This window comes from Geotrypetes seraphini, chromosome 10 (assembly GCF_902459505.1).
Source record: "Geotrypetes seraphini chromosome 10, aGeoSer1.1, whole genome shotgun sequence".
In the NCBI taxonomy this organism is placed as follows: Eukaryota; Metazoa; Chordata; class Amphibia; order Gymnophiona; family Dermophiidae; genus Geotrypetes; species Geotrypetes seraphini.
Genome location: NC_047093.1, coordinates 3,091,147 through 3,107,228, shown reverse-complemented (window position 1 = coordinate 3,107,228; position 16,082 = coordinate 3,091,147). Strand labels below are relative to the sequence as shown.

Genomic DNA, 16,082 nt, shown 5'->3' with positions numbered 1-16,082 from the left:
TAAAAACGTCATGAAACTGAAGTGGAATTCTCAGGCATGTTCATTAAGCCAAAAAGCTCGCTTCACTTAGCCACACAGGATCACCAGCGAGTGTGGCTTTATCGCCCCTGCTTGTCTCTGGAGAACCCCAGTTACAGGTAAGCAACTCCACTTTCTCTACTGAGTCTTGTTAGTACATCTCGTGGTGATTTAGTGTATACTAAGATGCTCATTATATTTCTATGAACGTCTTAGCATTTTGTGAATGAATGCCCCACTATATACACCAGACCTCACTAAGATCTTTTCTCATTCTGGGCCTATTGAACAAAAGCTTAGTGAAGCAGACCCCCAGGAGGAAACTGGTAAGGAATTCATTTACCAGCACAAGCCGTGACCCCCTAGAACAATGGTCTTTGTTCATTTGTAAGCGGGGGCCATTTTCGGTTCAAAAGGGCTGACGGAGAGCTGACAAATATCTTCCTACTTGGGGCTGTGACATTCATTCCGACCAGAACACCTGGCCTTTGTCACGCGTGCAGAACAAACCCTATGCAAATACTAGACCACAAACTAAAAGTCCTAATATAGACAAAAACAAAGATGCCAGACTCTGCACCAGAGAAATAGAAACAAATGCAAAATATAGACAGCTGGTGTCAATTCTGAAAACTGACACATTTCAATCACTAAATATAAATAAAATCACTGTTCCTACATTTATTGCCTGGTGATTTTATTTTTCTAATCATCTTCTCCCGGTCTCTGGCATTTCCTTTTGTCTATGTTCTTAACTGTGTTTCCAGGACCTTCTTATCCATTTGCTGTTTTTCACTCCTTCACCTCCCCTACATCCATCTTTCCAAACCAAAAGACAGTTTGTGTTGAAGATGGATTCTACATGTATTAAGATAAATTTTGTTTTACTAAAAATGAGTAAGCATTGCTATTGTGACTATTTGAAGTCTCTGTGCCATGATTAGAGCTTAACATGCACCGCTGGTAAAAATCACTTTACCACCTATAGATTGTGAAGGTTGCCTATTAAAAGTGAGGGTTTTTTTTGTTTGTATCTGCATCCATCTTTGGCATTAACTTTTAACATTCAACTTTCTTCCGTTATTCTGGTTCCTCATAAGAACATAAGAGAACGAGGCGATAGATTCCATACAAACGTAAATAATTTCTTCTTCACTCAGAGTGGTAGAAAACTGGAACGCTCTTCCGGAGGCTGTTATAGGGGAAAACACCCTCCAGGGTTTCAAGACTAAGCTGGACAAGTTCCTGCTAAACTGGGACGTACGCAGGTAAGGCTGGACTCATTTAGAGCACTGGTCTTTGACCCGGGGGCCACCGCGTGAACAGAATGCCGGGCAGGATGGACCACTGGTCTGACCCAGCAGTGGCAATTCTTATGTTCCTTCACCGCTAGTGAGCCACAATGGTTCCTTGTTCATTTTTCTCATGGATCCCTTGTTGATTCGCAGTATATATAGATTTTGCACCTCAGTGACTGTGTCCTTGCTCTAGTGTTTTTACAGTGCTTATCCTCTTCTTAATCTTCTTCCCCACCATGCATCTCATCTCTTCGTAATTCCCTTTTCGGAAGTTCTGGATCAATGTTTCGCTCCCGTGTCCAGGTTGAAGTGGATCATATTGTGATCACTGCTTCCCAGTGGCCTTTCTACTTCTACACCTTACGCCGGTCCTCAGATCTGTCTACTTTTCCATGTCTTCCCATCTATCCATGCGTACTCTCTCTGCCCTTCACCATCCATGTGGGCCATCTCCTTCTTTCTTCTCCCCTATTCCCATCTATCCATAAATAGCATTTCTTCCATCTCCTCTCTCCCTTTCGTATTCTCTGACATCTGTCCTCCCCTTTTCCCCTCCTGTGGTCTGGGATCTTTATCCTCTCCTTCCCATAGTCTGGCATCTCTCACGTCTTCCCCCCCCCCCCCTCATTCCCCATCCTATGGACTGACTTCCCGCCTATGCGGGGACAGGAAGCAGTAGCAGAGGAAAAACTTCCAGGTTGCCAAAGGCAGTCCAAAGAGTTACAGCAGCGTCGGTAGGAACCAGAACAGTGAGCAAGCACTGGATCTCACCGGGGGGGGGGGGGGGGGGGGACTCCGGATAGGCATGTGAGCCACCCAGGTCTCCATGGGCTATCGCAGGCCTTGCAATGAAGACCAAGGTTGACCCCCCAAGACAGAGGCTGTACTAGAAGTGCAGAGCTGGAAAGAGGGTTAATATTGTGCTTCCACTTGTCTCTTCTACTCTAAGAAGAAGAGTGGGCAGGAATTGCAATCTAGTTGGAATAGCCTTAAAAGCTGCCCAAAGATGGATCGGACGCCTTTGCCTTGGTCTCTCTCTTGCCTCGGTCCTACCCTCCCAGCCGGCATTGGCCTTGGCACTTGCTTCTTGCCCCCCAGGTGGCCCGCCTGGGTGGTCAGCCCCCAATGCCTAGCAGAGCCTACACTCGGTCACGTGACGCCTCTAGGCAAGGCGGAGGTGACTGGCTATCTCGGGTGGGCGGGGCCGCGGCAGCTGATTGGCTCCGGCCGGCGGCCCCGCCTCCGGCTGCGCGCGTGCTGCTCCTTCCCGGGCAGCGGCCAGAGCTGCGGCCATGGAGCAGAAGCGGGTCTCGCGCTGGTACTTCGGCGGCCTGGCCTCGTGCGGAGCCGCCTGCTGCACGCACCCGCTGGACCTGCTGAAGGTGAGGCGCGCGGCCGCCAACGGGCCAGGCCTGGATCGGGCTCCAGCGCCTCGGTGCATGCGTTGCTTTGCTGCCGGCTCCCCTCCCCTCCCCCCCTTTGCAAATCCTTCGAGCCCTGGCGGATCCGTTTCATGCCGAATCTGGGACAAGGTTGACTTAAGAACATGACGGTAGCCTTCCTGGGTCAGACCAAGGCTCCATCAAGCCCAGTAGCCCGTTGTCACGGTGACCAATCCAGGTCCCTAGTGCCTGGACAAAACCCAAGGTGTAGCAACATTCCATGCAGAATCCCAGAGAATAACAAGATTCCGGAATCCCAGAGAGTGACAAGATTCTAGAATCCCAAAGAGTAGCAACATTCCATGCAGAATCTCAAAGAATAGCAAGATTCCGGAATCCCAGAGAGTCACAAGATTCTAGAATCCCAAAGAGTAGCAACATTCCATGCAGAATCTCAAAGAATAGCAAGATTCCGGAATCCCAGAGAGTCACAAGATTCTAGAATCCCAAAGAGTAGCAACATTCCATGCAGAATCTCAAAGAATAGCAAGATTCCGGAATCCCAGAGAGTCACAAGATTCTAGAATCCCAAAGAGTAGCAACATTCCATGCAGAATCTCAAAGAATAGCAAGATTCCGGAATCCCAGAGAGTCACAAGATTCTAGAATCCCACAGAGTAGTAACATTCCATGCAGAATTTCAAAAAATAGCAAGATTCTGGAATCCCAGAGAATAACAAGATTCCGGAATCCCAGAGAATAGCAAGATTCCGGAATCCCAGAGAATAACAAGATTCCGGAATCCCAATGAGTAGCAACATTCCATGCAGAATCCCAGAGAATAGCAAAATTACGGAATCCCAATGAGTAGCAACATTCCATGCAGAATCCCAGAGAATAACAACATTCCGGAATCCCAAAAAGTAGCAACATTCCATGCAGAATCCCAGAGAATAACAAGATTCTGGAATCCCAGAGAATAACAAGATTCTAGAATCCCAAAGAGTAGCAACATTCCATGCAGAATCCCAGAGAATAACAAGATTCCGGAATCCCAAAAAGTAGCAACATTCCATGCAGAATCCCAGAGAATAACAAGATTCCGGAATCCCAATGAATACCAACATTCCATGCAGAATCTGAAAGAATAGCAAGATTCCGGAATCCCAGAGAATAACAAGATTCCGGAATCCCAAAAAGTATCAACATTCCATGCAGAATCTCAAAGAATAGCAAAATTCCAGAATCCCAATCAGTAGCAACATTCCATGCAGAATCTCAAAGAATAGCAAGATTCCGGAATCCCAGAGAGTGACAAGATTCTAGAATCCCAAAGAGTAGCAACATTCCATGCAGAATCTCAAAGAATAGCAAGATTCCGGAATCCCAGAGAGTCACAAGATTCTAGAATCCCAAAGAGTAGCAACATTCCATGCAGAATCTCAAAGAATAGCAAGATTCCGGAATCCCAGAGAGTCACAAGATTCTAGAATCCCAAAGAGTAGCAACATTCCATGCAAGCAGTGGCTTCCCCCATGTCTTTCTCAATAGCAGACTCTGGACTTTTCCTCCAGGAACTTGTCCAAACATTTCTTAAAACCAGCTATGCTATCCGCTCTTCCCACAACCTCTGGCAATGCGTTCCAGAGCTTAACTATTCTCTGAGTGAAACAATATTTCCTCTTATTGGTTTGACAAGAAAGGCATTCTTTTTCAGTTAACACAAATACTGCATATGTTAGATGTTATTTTTCTTGCATTTGTTAAATTAGTTTTTTCAAAACTTTTAAATAAAATTTCATGGACCTAAAATTACATTACATTATATTAGGGGTTTCTATTCCGCCATTACCTTTCAGTTCAAGGCGGATTACAAAAGAGTTAAATTAAAGAGGGTGTTTTACAAAAAGATTTCTGGTCCTTTTGGGGGGCAAAAAAGAGTAGAGCAGGTTGATTTGGGGTTTCGGGGGGTTAGACAGATGAAATAAGGAAGCTTGAGAGGTTAGGACTTTTTTAGGGAGTTTTGAAAAGTATAGTCATAAGAACATAAGCATGGCCTCTACTGAGTCAGACCATAGGTCCATCATGCCCAGCAGTCCGCTCCCGCGGCGGCTCCCCAGGTCAAATGACCTGTAAGTCATCTATTACTCTAAAGCATTCCGTATTGCATAGTACCCCTCAATCCCCTTTTCCTTCAGGAACCTGTGCAGTCCCATTTTGAATCCCACAATCCCACTTTGTTCTACCACTTCCTCTGGAAGCGCATTCAGAACTTCCTGGCATTTGTTCTGAATCTGTCTCCCTTCAACTTTTCCCAGTGCCCTCTAGTTTTTGTTTCCCCAGCCAGTCTGAAGAATCTGTCCCTTTCTACCCTTCATGATCTTGTAAGTTTCTATCATATCCCCTCTAAGTCTCTGCTTTTCTAGGGAGAAGTCTTTATTTCTTTTCTGAAAGAGTCGTTATCAGAAGGTTGTCTGTTTTTGCTGCTTGAGTGGCTAGGAGGCCATTATGTCGTTTTTTCCTATGTCTGATTGAGGTGGTTTAAGTCTGTCCATCCACACCAATGGCAAATCTCTGCAATCCCTCTCTTAGACATCCTCTGTTCCTGTCCCGGACTTTCCACATCCCCCACTCTTTCTGGCTCTCTCCTTTCATTTAAGTACCTGTGGGGCATATCTCCCCTCTCCTGCATTTCTTCCAAAGGATTATTGAGATTTTTGTCTGTCTCCATCCTGTTTATTCTTGCTTTAAAACCAAGAGGTAAAGACTCATCAGGTCCAATCTGTGGATCCACTGGATGTGCTTTTCTTGTCTTGATGAAAGGTCCATTTGGTGGCTCTTGTCCTTAGGAGCGAGAATTGTTAACCCTCCTATTTTCTATACTGTTCTTCCAGGAGAGCTCCGAACGGTTTACATGAATTATATTTAGGTCCTTGAGCATTTTTTCCTCTCACAATCTGTCTAATGGACCTGGGGCAATGGGGGGGATTAAGTGACTTGCCCAAGGTCACAAGCAGCAGCATGGGTTTGAACCCATAACCCCAGGGTGCTGAGGCTGTAGCTTTAACCACTGCAGGCCAGGTAGAACATATATTTTTATTTATATACCACAAAGCCTTTTGGTTCTATGCAGTTCACAACAGAGGTAAAACTCACCAATGTCAGTGGGCTACACCATAGCTTGGCAAATGCGGTTAAGAATGGACTTTACAAAGGAGGGACAAAAACATGGGAACAGCAAAGTGCCTGGTGGTCCTAAGGGGAGAGCAGTGGCACAGTAAGGGGCTGGGATTCGTCTTGGTGGGGGCGCCAGCTCCCGTCCTCCTCTGTGTCCCCCCACTACCATACCATCCCAACTGGCTGGTCTCCCAAGCATCGGCTCTTCCTCTGACGTCACTTCCTGGATCGACGCCTAGGAAGTGACCTCCGAGGAAGAGCCGATGCTGGTGCGAGCAGCCGGTTGGGATTGCTGCTCGCGCCGGGAATATTAAAGAGGTACAGGGGGAAGGGAGGGGGGCGCCTCACTACGCCACCCATGCTATGCACTCCCTCCCAGAAGAGAGAGGTGGCGATTCCATTATGGATGGACCTGTCCCTTCTTAATGATTGCCTGGCTGGCCACTGTTAACCTGAGTGGATCATTGATCTCACCTAACGTGACCTTTGTGGACTTTACTTTCACTGCTAGTTGAGTAAAACTGAAAATATTCCTGTGTCTGTGAGAGGAAGGAACGTGAAGAAGAGGCTAGGAGTGGAGGAAAGAGAGGGAAACCCAGTAAAAAGTGTCAAAATGGGACAGGCCAAAGGTCCATCAAGCCCAGCAAATAGAATGTCAGCAATTATCAGGAAAGGAATGGAAAGCAAAGATGAAAATGTTAAAATGCAGCCACTCCAATTCTGGTCACTGCATCTCAGAAAAGATATAGCAGAATTAAAAAAGAAAACGATAAAAGGGATGGGATGTCTTCCGTGTGAGGGAAGGCTAAATCGGCTGAAGACAGAGGTCTATCAAATACTGAGTGGAGTGGGTAGATGCGAGTCGCTTGTTTACTCTTCCTAAAAATACTAGGACTAGGGGGCGTGTCATGAAGCTGCTAAGTAGTAGATTTAAAACAAACTCAATGTGTAATTAAACTCTGGAATTCATTGCCGGATAATGTGGTGAAAGCAGTTAGCTTAGCAAGGTTTAAAAAAAAAGATTTGGGTACTTTCCTAAGAGAAAAGTCCATAAACTCTTGTTAAGGTGGACTTGGGGAAATCCACTCCTTATTCCTAGGATAAGCAGCTTAAATCAGTTTTACTCCTTGGGATTTTGCTAGGTACTTGTGACCAGAGTTGGCCACTGTTGGAAACAGGTTATTGGACTTGATGGATCTTCAGTCTATCCCAACTCTTATAGTACGCGGATAGCGTAGCTGGTTTTAAGAAAGGTTTGGACAAATTCCTGGAGCAAAAATCCATAGTCTACTGTTGAGAAAGACCTGGGGGAAGGCTCTACTTGCCCTGGATCGGTAGCAAGGAATGTTACTTCTCTTTGGGATTCTAGAATCTTTTTATTCTCTGGGATTCCGGAATCTTGTTATTCTTTGAGATTCTGTATGGAATGATAGGAAAGGAAAGGTGAGGGAGAAACGATTGGTCTGGTTGAGTGTGAGGAGACACCTGCTGAAGGTGTCGGACCGAGCGGTGGTTGAGCTCTTAAAGGGATACAGAGGTTGATAGGGAGCCCCGTCCTCCTCTGGCTTCTTTCACGTCTAGACGTTGGCATCATTCTCAGTGTTAGACTGCTTTGCTAATTTTTCTTTCTCATGTGGTCAGTTGAGTTTTATGGAGCCCAGAGATTTTTTGCATGTGCATTATGATGACCTCCCCCGCCTCGTTGCCTTGTGTCTTGACCTTTGGTCTGTTGCGACCTCCATCGAGCTGCAGGATCTCCACCGCTTGTTTCCTGGTATTTCTGGGTATCCAGGATCCTCGAGGGCCATAGACCAGTTCCGAAGCAATATATGCAAATCAGTCTTATGCATATTTCTTGTGGGTTCCTCACCCCACCCTTGTGACCTTTCTGTCCATTCTGTGTCCTTAGGGGTGTTTTTGGTGTCCCACTGGCAGTTTCAATGAGCATAAGGAGCTCTAGTCACAGGTGATGGATTCTGGCCAGAACCAACATTGCATTTGCCCTTTGGTCAAGTTCCTCGGGGATACCAAGAACAAGGGAGGGAGTTTTAGAGCAAATCAACAGCCATTCTGCAGGGAAAACTCTCTCTCTATTTGTTCAAGCCGACTCTCCCTTTTCTAATAGGGCACACCATCCCTTGCATAACCTTGGGGTAATATTTCATCTGATTAAGAAGGAAGTTTGTGCTAAGCCTCAGGATTTCTGGCTTTCTTGAAAGCATTGTGCTCTTCCTGAGAACGTCTAAAGCCCTGAATCCCACACGATGGGGCTGTGGTCTCAGATTTACATGTTACTATGAAGGGTCTCCCTCTGCCTTCATCTGCTCCTGCTGAGTTTCTGCTGCCACATATCGAGCAACCTTTCTCAGTCTAACCCTTAATCCCATCTTAACACCACTGATACAGAGAGAGACCAGCCACTAGGAGAGGGAGGGTTTTTCTGTATTGGGGCAAGGATAAGACTTTCCTGTTGCTTCATGCACCAGAGAGAACAGGTTCTCCCAGATTTCGGCTGCAGCAGGAAACTGCAACTTCCCTGGAATGACAGCCATGGCAACATTTAGAGCTCTTTACCCCGTCTCTTAAAATGCCACCTGGTGGCAACATTCAAAAACGCAGACAGGAGACAGAAGGAGTTTTGTGCCATTTTTTTGGTCAAGGATCTTCTGCGTGGATGTTGGGGGTCACCGCTTCCTTCCTGAAAATTTGGGAACAAATTAAACTTTTTGAATAAATGTGTCTGCCGCAGGGTCGCTGGTTCTGCTCATCTGGTTTTCTTGCCTCTCTCTTGCAGGTGCATTTACAAACGCAACAGGAGGTGAAGATGCGGATGACGGGGATGGCGTTGGCTGTGATCCGAAACGATGGATTCCTTGCGCTGTATAATGGACTGAGCGCCTCTCTCTGCAGGCAGGTAAGTGGGGGATCTATGCACCCCGCCCAGCGACTGAATTTTAATGACTGACTAAAGGCTGTTTCTTTACCCGAGTGTCTGGCTTTGGCCTTGTCTGGTTCGTATGCACTGGAGTTCTTAGCTCAGAGACTGAATCTGAAAGAAGTGTCATTGCAACTTGATATCGTAATAAAAGACCAAAATGGTGCACAGAGACTGCCCAGCAGAGATACATAAGAATAGCCATATGGGGTCAGACCAGTATCCGGTTTCCACGGTGGCCAATTCAGATCACAATCCCTTATGACACATCAGCCCAGTTCCTCCCCCAGATCCTTTTATTTTTAAATGTTCAAAAAATTTCCCTAAGAATGCAACAGAAATGGTAACCAAGAATATAGTGACCCGAAAATGGGAAAGACATATTAGTAATTCCAGATACTACGATCCCCTGAGTTAGAGACCAGCTTGGAAAGACTGAATTAACACCTGACTTCTACCTTAAATTCCCCCCCTCCATTCATTCTTCTGCAGTAACTCCTTCAAATATTTTGAATTGTCCTCAGCCGCCTCTGTTCTGAGCCTGCCCAGAAGGGTTAAGATGTTTATCTCTTCTGCTAGGAAGCCGTTTCAGGCTTTGACCCTTGTAACCTTCCCACAAAACTAACAGCCAGGATTCCCATGCTTTGCAACAAATCTGACATCCATGGAGACTAATGCTGCGGTGAGAAAAAAGGGCAGCTACCCCCATCTCCTCCCGATACAGCATCCAGACTCCAGCCGTTGCTCCTTGCAGCTTATCCCAGGTTGCAACTGCCACTCAATGCCTTAACTTTTCTCCAGCCTGTGTTTTTGCTGCAGTTATGTTCTGGTCAAACTCTGTTTCAGTGGATTTGTGGATGAACAGAAGCCAACTCGTACGTGGTACAGAGCTGAAATGTGCAGGACCTCTGTGTTGTCTTTGCATCCATTTCATTCAGTAGCAGCTAATAAGCATTTCCTCTTGGAAGGAGGCAGCCAAAGATACTATCCTTGATTTTGAAATTAGTTCTCCATGCTTGTGGTTTCTCCACAGATTAAAAAAAATCATCACATTTTGGGTTGTCAAAGTCATTCCAAAAGCTTAGAAACATAGAAACATAGAAAGATGACGGCAGATAAGGGCCATAGCCCATCATGTCTGCCCACACCATTTACCCACCCTCTTAAGTCTACTGACCCCTAAAGTACAATAATTGTACTTCATCTTTCTTTCCTGCAAGCATTTCACGATTGATTTTCACGAATGTTTTGCTAAACTATCCAACTTCTTTTCAGCTTTGTTTTTTCACTGAATTTAAAACATATTTGATTGAATTCAAAGGAGACTGTACTGACGACCAAAAGAAGAAACGGGCAGGTCAGAAATTTGTCCCGAATGAATGACTTTATTGCAGTGTCCAGAAATGTCACTTGTAGTGATCCAACACGGCCGTGTTTCAGCAAAGTCTGCCTGCTTTAAGGGTTGGCAACTGTCGTCTTCTAGATGAAAACATATTAAACACATGAAAATCATAAAACATTACAATGGTTGTAACACATGAATTAAAGTACATAGGTAACCCATACGTCGTATCCATACATGTTAGTGATTAATCCAAGGCCACCCACAGTCCTCCAGTTTTATAAATTTGCACATGAAAGTTATTGAATTAAGTAACCCACGCAACAGCCTGTTTGAGCTGACAGAACTCAGGTTCTGATCCAGTAGCCATCCTCTCCCGCTGAGTAGGTAATCCCTGGATTTTCAGCAGAATGTAATCGAATGGTGCTGCTGAAAATTCAGAGACCACCAGGGCACTCTCTGGTTAGTACTGGGTTGAGCTGGGAGTTACCCTGTGTAGTAACGTGAGCGAGGGGTGACTGCAGGGCCTCACAGAAGCAGCCAGATCGAGTGTAAAATAAACAGAGAGACTCTTCTGTTGCTATATTCAGATCTATAGAAGTCTGTCGCTTCACAGGCCCCATACTGGGCCCATAGATTCTCTTTATTTCTTTGTAGTCTTTATATACTACTTAGAGTTTAAGTGGGGCAGTGGGGGATTAAGTGACTTGCCCAGGGTCACAAGGAGCAGCGTGGGATTTGAACCCACAACCTCAGGGTGCTCTAACCAGCGTGCCGCACATTCCCCACGGTCTCTTGCAGACCAAAGGGAAAAATCTCGCTAGGGCTGGTTTCTGGCTAGGCCACTGTTTCAAACAGTCACTGACAAACCCAGGTCTGACTTCAGCCTGAACACACAGGATCAGGAGCTTCAGAATGAGTGAAGAAATCACCTTCTTTCCCCAGACATAGATTGTGGAAGCTTAAGCTTTCTCCCTGGTTTTAGGCTGGGTTTTTATCTGCCCTGCTTAAACTCTACCATTCTCTGTGCAGGGGGAAACTTGGCTCCTTAAGGTGGCCCAAGGAGGGAGTTTCTTTAAGGGGGACCTGCCGTTTCCTGTAGACTCCTCTCACCCAGGCATCGCTGGCATTTAGCGGCAGTGTGTGGATAGCTCCCTGGTCCATCTGGGACGGTTTATAGGCTTTTATCCGGGTACAGTTCCTAAATATTAGTGATGCTTGAGTAACCTCTCAGTAGGCCACAGCCTGGATAGTGGCTGGTAATCAATATTACGGCCATCTTTGATGTAGGAGTGGAGACTCTCTGCCCCTGTAGCTTGAACCGGCTGCAGTGTTTGAGAGTGAGTTTTGAAGAAATCTCTCCAAATTTCATCCCGTCTTGTTTTTTATTTCTTTGTTTAACAGATGACTTACTCCTTGACGCGATTTGCCATCTACGAGACGGTGAGGGACAAACTGGCTGGAGGCAGCAAGGGGCCCCTGCCGTTCTACCAGAAGGTACTGTTGGGAGCCTTTGGAGGTGAGGAGAGTTTGTGGGGACAAGGCAAATGCTTCAGGGGTGAATGAGGTCCAAAGTAGATTGGGTGAAAGGTGTCTCACGATATTTGTGAAGCATATTTGCTGCTTCAAGGGAAAAGCAGGAGCAGAAGCAGTTTTGGGATATATTTGGTGATGTATTCCTCAAATTCTGAAGATTGTGGGATGTGGGCACTTCAGTAAGTTAAAACTATGAAATATTATATGAATTTTTTGGTAATCCCAGGCTTCATGTAAGATTTGACATGTAGTGTAGCTTATTGGAAAACCTGAGCTGCTTTAATTGGATCTTGTTTCTAAGTCTTCCGATTATCTGCTCACCTGTTCCGTTTACATGTGTACACTCCTGAGTCAGTGGATGAATCATACAGTAGATGACAGAGCTGATATGGACCAATTCGGTCAGAGCTCAGAAGGACCAATGTGATGTTCTAACGCAGTGGTTTTCAACCCAGTCCTCAAGGACCATGGATCAGTCTGGTTTTCAGGCTCTCCACAATGAATATGCATGCGAGACATTTGCATACCAAGAAGACAGTCAAACATCTCTCTTGCACAACAAGGCCCATCAAGCCCAGTATCTAGTTCCCAACAGTGGCCAGTCCAGATCACAAGCCCTTGGCAAGATCCCCAAACAGTAAAACGAATGCTGCTAGGTATCTGACTGGCCAGCTGGTCCCCGAGGACCAGTGTTTTCCAAGTTGGTCCAGGCAGGTTTCAGGATATCCGCAATGAATATACGTGAGCTTGATTTGCATAGACTGCCTCCATTGTACTCCATTAAGGTGGTAGAATTAAATCCCTAGAATGGTCAGGTACCTCTGTTTTGATAGCGTAGCTGGTTTGAAGAAGAGTTAGGGCTATTATGTTCTTAAGACAATTTCCTGGAGGAAAAGCCCATAGTCTGCTATTGAGAAAGACATGGGGGAAGCCTCTGCTGGATCGGTAGCATGGAATGTTGCTACTCTTTGAGATTCTGTATGGAATGTTGCTACTCTTTGGGATTCTAGAATCTTGTTACTCTCTGGGATTCCGGAATCTTGTTACTTCTGAGATTCTATATGGAATGTTGCTACTCTTTAGGATTCTAGAATCTTGTTACTCTCTGGGATTCCGGAATCTTGCTGTTCTTTGAGGTTCTGTATGGAATATTGCTACTCTTTGGGATTCTAGAATCTTGTTACTCTCTGGGATTCCGGAATCTTGCTATTCTTTGAGATTCTGTATGGAATGTTGCTACTCTTTGGGATTCTAGAATCTTGTTACTCTCTAGGATTCCGGAATCTTGCTATTCTTTGAGATTCTGTATGGAATGTTGCTACTCTTTGGGATTCTAGAATCTTGTTACTCTCTGGGATTCCGGAATCTTGTTACTTCTGAGATTCTATATGGAATGTTGCTACTCTTTAGGATTCTAGAATCTTGTTACTCTCTGGGATTCCGGAATCTTGCTGTTCTTTGAGGTTCTGTATGGAATATTGCTACTCTTTGGGATTCTAGAATCTTGTTACTCTCTGGGATTCCGGAATTTTGCTATTCTTTGAGATTCTGTATGGAATGTTGCTACTCTTTGGGATTCTAGAATCTTGTTACTCTCTGGGATTCCGGAATCTTGTTACTTCTGAGATTCTATATGGAATGTTGCTACTCTTTAGGATTCTAGAATCTTGTTACTCTTTGGGATTCCGGAATCTTGCTATTGTTTGAGATTCTGTATGGAATGTTGCTACTCTTTGGGATTCTAGAATCTTGTTACTCTCTGGGATTCCGGAATCTTGCTATTCTTTGAGATTCTGTATGGAATGTTGCTACTCTTTGGGATTCTAGAATCTTGTTACTCTCTGGGATTCCGGAATCTTGCTATTCTTTGAGATTCTGTATGGAATGTTGCTACTCTTTGGGATTTTAGAATCTTGTTATTCTCTGGGATTCCGGAATCTTGTTATTCTTTGAGATTTTCTATGGAATGTTGCTACTCTTTAGGATTCTAGAATCTTGTTATTCTCTGGGATTCCGGAATCTTGCTGTTCTTTGAGATTCTGTATGGAATGTTGCTACTCTTTGGGATTCTAGAATCTTGTTACTCTCTAGGATTCCGGAATCTTGCTATTCTTTGAGATTCTGTATGGAATATTGCTACTCTTTGGGATTCTAGAATCTTGTTACTCTCTGGGATTCCGGAATCTTGTTACTTCTGAGATTCTATATGGAATGTTGCTACTCTTTAGGATTCTAGAATCTTGTTACTCTCTGGGATTCCGGAATCTTGCTGTTCTTTGAGGTTCTGTATGGAATATTTCTACTCTTTGGGATTCTAGAATCTTGTTACTCTCTGGGATTCCGGAATCTTGCTATTCTTTGAGATTCTGTATGAAATGTTGCTACTCTTTGGGATTCTAGAATCTTGTTACTCTCTAGGATTCCGGAATCTTGCTATTCTTTGAGATTCTGTATGGAATATTGCTACTCTTTGGGATTCTAGAATCTTGTTACTCTCTGGGATTCCGGAATCTTGTTACTTCTGAGATTCTATATGGAATGTTGCTACTCTTTAGGATTCTAGAATCTTGTTACTCTCTGGGATTCCGGAATCTTGCTGTTCTTTGAGGTTCTGTATGGAATATTTCTACTCTTTGGGATTCTAGAATCTTGTTACTCTCTGGGATTCCGGAATCTTGCTATTCTTTGAGATTCTGTATGGAATGTTGCTACTCTTTGGGATTTTAGAATCTTGTTATTCTCTGGGATTCCGGAATCTTGTTATTCTTTGAGATTTTCTATGGAATGTTGCTACTCTTTAGGATTCTAGAATCTTGTTATTCTCTGGGATTCCGGAATCTTGCTGTTCTTTGAGATTCTGTATGGAATGTTGCTACTCTTTGGGATTCTAGAATCTTGTTACTCTCTAGGATTCCGGAATCTTGCTGTTCTTTGAGATTCTGTATGGAATATTGCTACTCTTTGGGATTCTAGAATCTTGTTACTCTCTGGGATTCCGGAATCTTGTTACTTCTGAGATTCTATATGGAATGTTGCTACTCTTTAGGATTCTAGAATCTTGTTACTCTCTAGGATTCCGGAATCTTGCTATTCTTTGAGATTCTGTATGGAATATTGCTACTCTTTGGGATTCTAGAATCTTGTTACTCTCTGGGATTCCGGAATCTTGTTACTTCTGAGATTCTATATGGAATGTTGCTACTCTTTAGGATTCTAGAATCTTGTTATTCTCTGGGATTCCGGAATCTTGCTGTTCTTTGAGATTCTGTATGGAATGTTGCTACTCTTTGGGATTCTAGAATCTTGTTACTCTCTAGGATTCCGGAATCTTGCTATTCTTTGAGATTCTGTATGGAATGTTGCTACTCTTTGGGATTTTAGAATCTTGTTATTCTCTGGGATTCCGGAATCTTGTTATTCTTTGAGATTTTCTATGGAATGTTGCTACTCTTTAGGATTCTAGAATCTTGTTATTCTCTGGGATTCCGGAATCTTGCTGTTCTTTGAGATTCTGTATGGAATGTTGCTACTCTTTGGGATTCTAGAATCTTGTTACTCTCTGGGATTCCGGAATCTTGTTACTTCTGAGATTCTATATGGAATGTTGCTACTCTTTAGGATTCTAGAATCTTGTTACTCTTTGGGATTCCGGAATCTTGCTATTGTTTGAGATTCTGTATGGAATGTTGCTACTCTTTGGGATTCTAGAATCTTGTTACTCTCTGGGATTCCGGAATCTTGCTATTCTTTGAGATTCTGTATGGAATGTTGCTACTCTTTGGGATTCTAGAATCTTGTTACTCTCTGGGATTCCGGAATCTTGCTATTCTTTGAGATTCTGTATGGAATGTTGCTACTCTTTGGGATTTTAGAATCTTGTTATTCTCTGGGATTCCGGAATCTTGTTATTCTTTGAGATTTTCTATGGAATGTTGCTACTCTTTAGGATTCTAGAATCTTGTTACTCTCTAGGATTCCGGAATCTTGCTATTCTTTGAGATTCTGTATGGAATATTGCTACTCTTTGGGATTCTAGAATCTTGTTACTCTCTGGGATTCCGGAATCTTGTTACTTCTGAGATTCTATATGGAATGTTGCTACTCTTTAGGATTCTAGAATCTTGTTACTCTCTGGGATTCCGGAATCTTGCTGTTCTTTGAGGTTCTGTATGGAATATTTCTACTCTTTGGGATTCTAGAATCTTGTTACTCTCTGGGATTCCGGAATCTTGCTATTCTTTGAGATTCTGTATGGAATGTTGCTACTCTTTGGGATTCTAGAATCTTGTTACTCTCTAGGATTCCGGAATCTTGCTATTCTTTGAGATTCTGTATGGAATATTGCTACTCTTTGGGATTCTAGAATCTTGTTACTCTCTGGGATTCCGGAATCT

At 44.1% G+C, this 16,082-nt stretch overlaps 1 protein-coding gene across 2 annotated transcripts in view; it reads left to right on the top strand.

The window, feature by feature from the left end:
- The first annotated feature begins 2,547 nt into the window (after positions 1 to 2,547).
- The window catches only part of SLC25A10 (solute carrier family 25 member 10), a 28,525-nt gene continuing 14,990 nt past the window's right edge, over positions 2,548 to 16,082 (top strand). Inside the window, exons 1-3 of one of the 2 annotated variants that reach the window (XM_033961335.1) lie at positions 2,548 to 2,698; positions 8,670 to 8,789; positions 11,557 to 11,671. In XM_033961335.1, the coding sequence (XP_033817226.1) occupies positions 2,609 to 2,698; positions 8,670 to 8,789; positions 11,557 to 11,671 (325 nt within the window). In that variant the 5' untranslated portion in view covers positions 2,548 to 2,608. Of the gene's footprint in view, positions 2,699 to 7,364; positions 7,370 to 8,669; positions 8,790 to 11,556; positions 11,672 to 16,082 lie in introns of those variants that run through there. The other variant, XM_033961336.1, reaches the window with a different exon arrangement.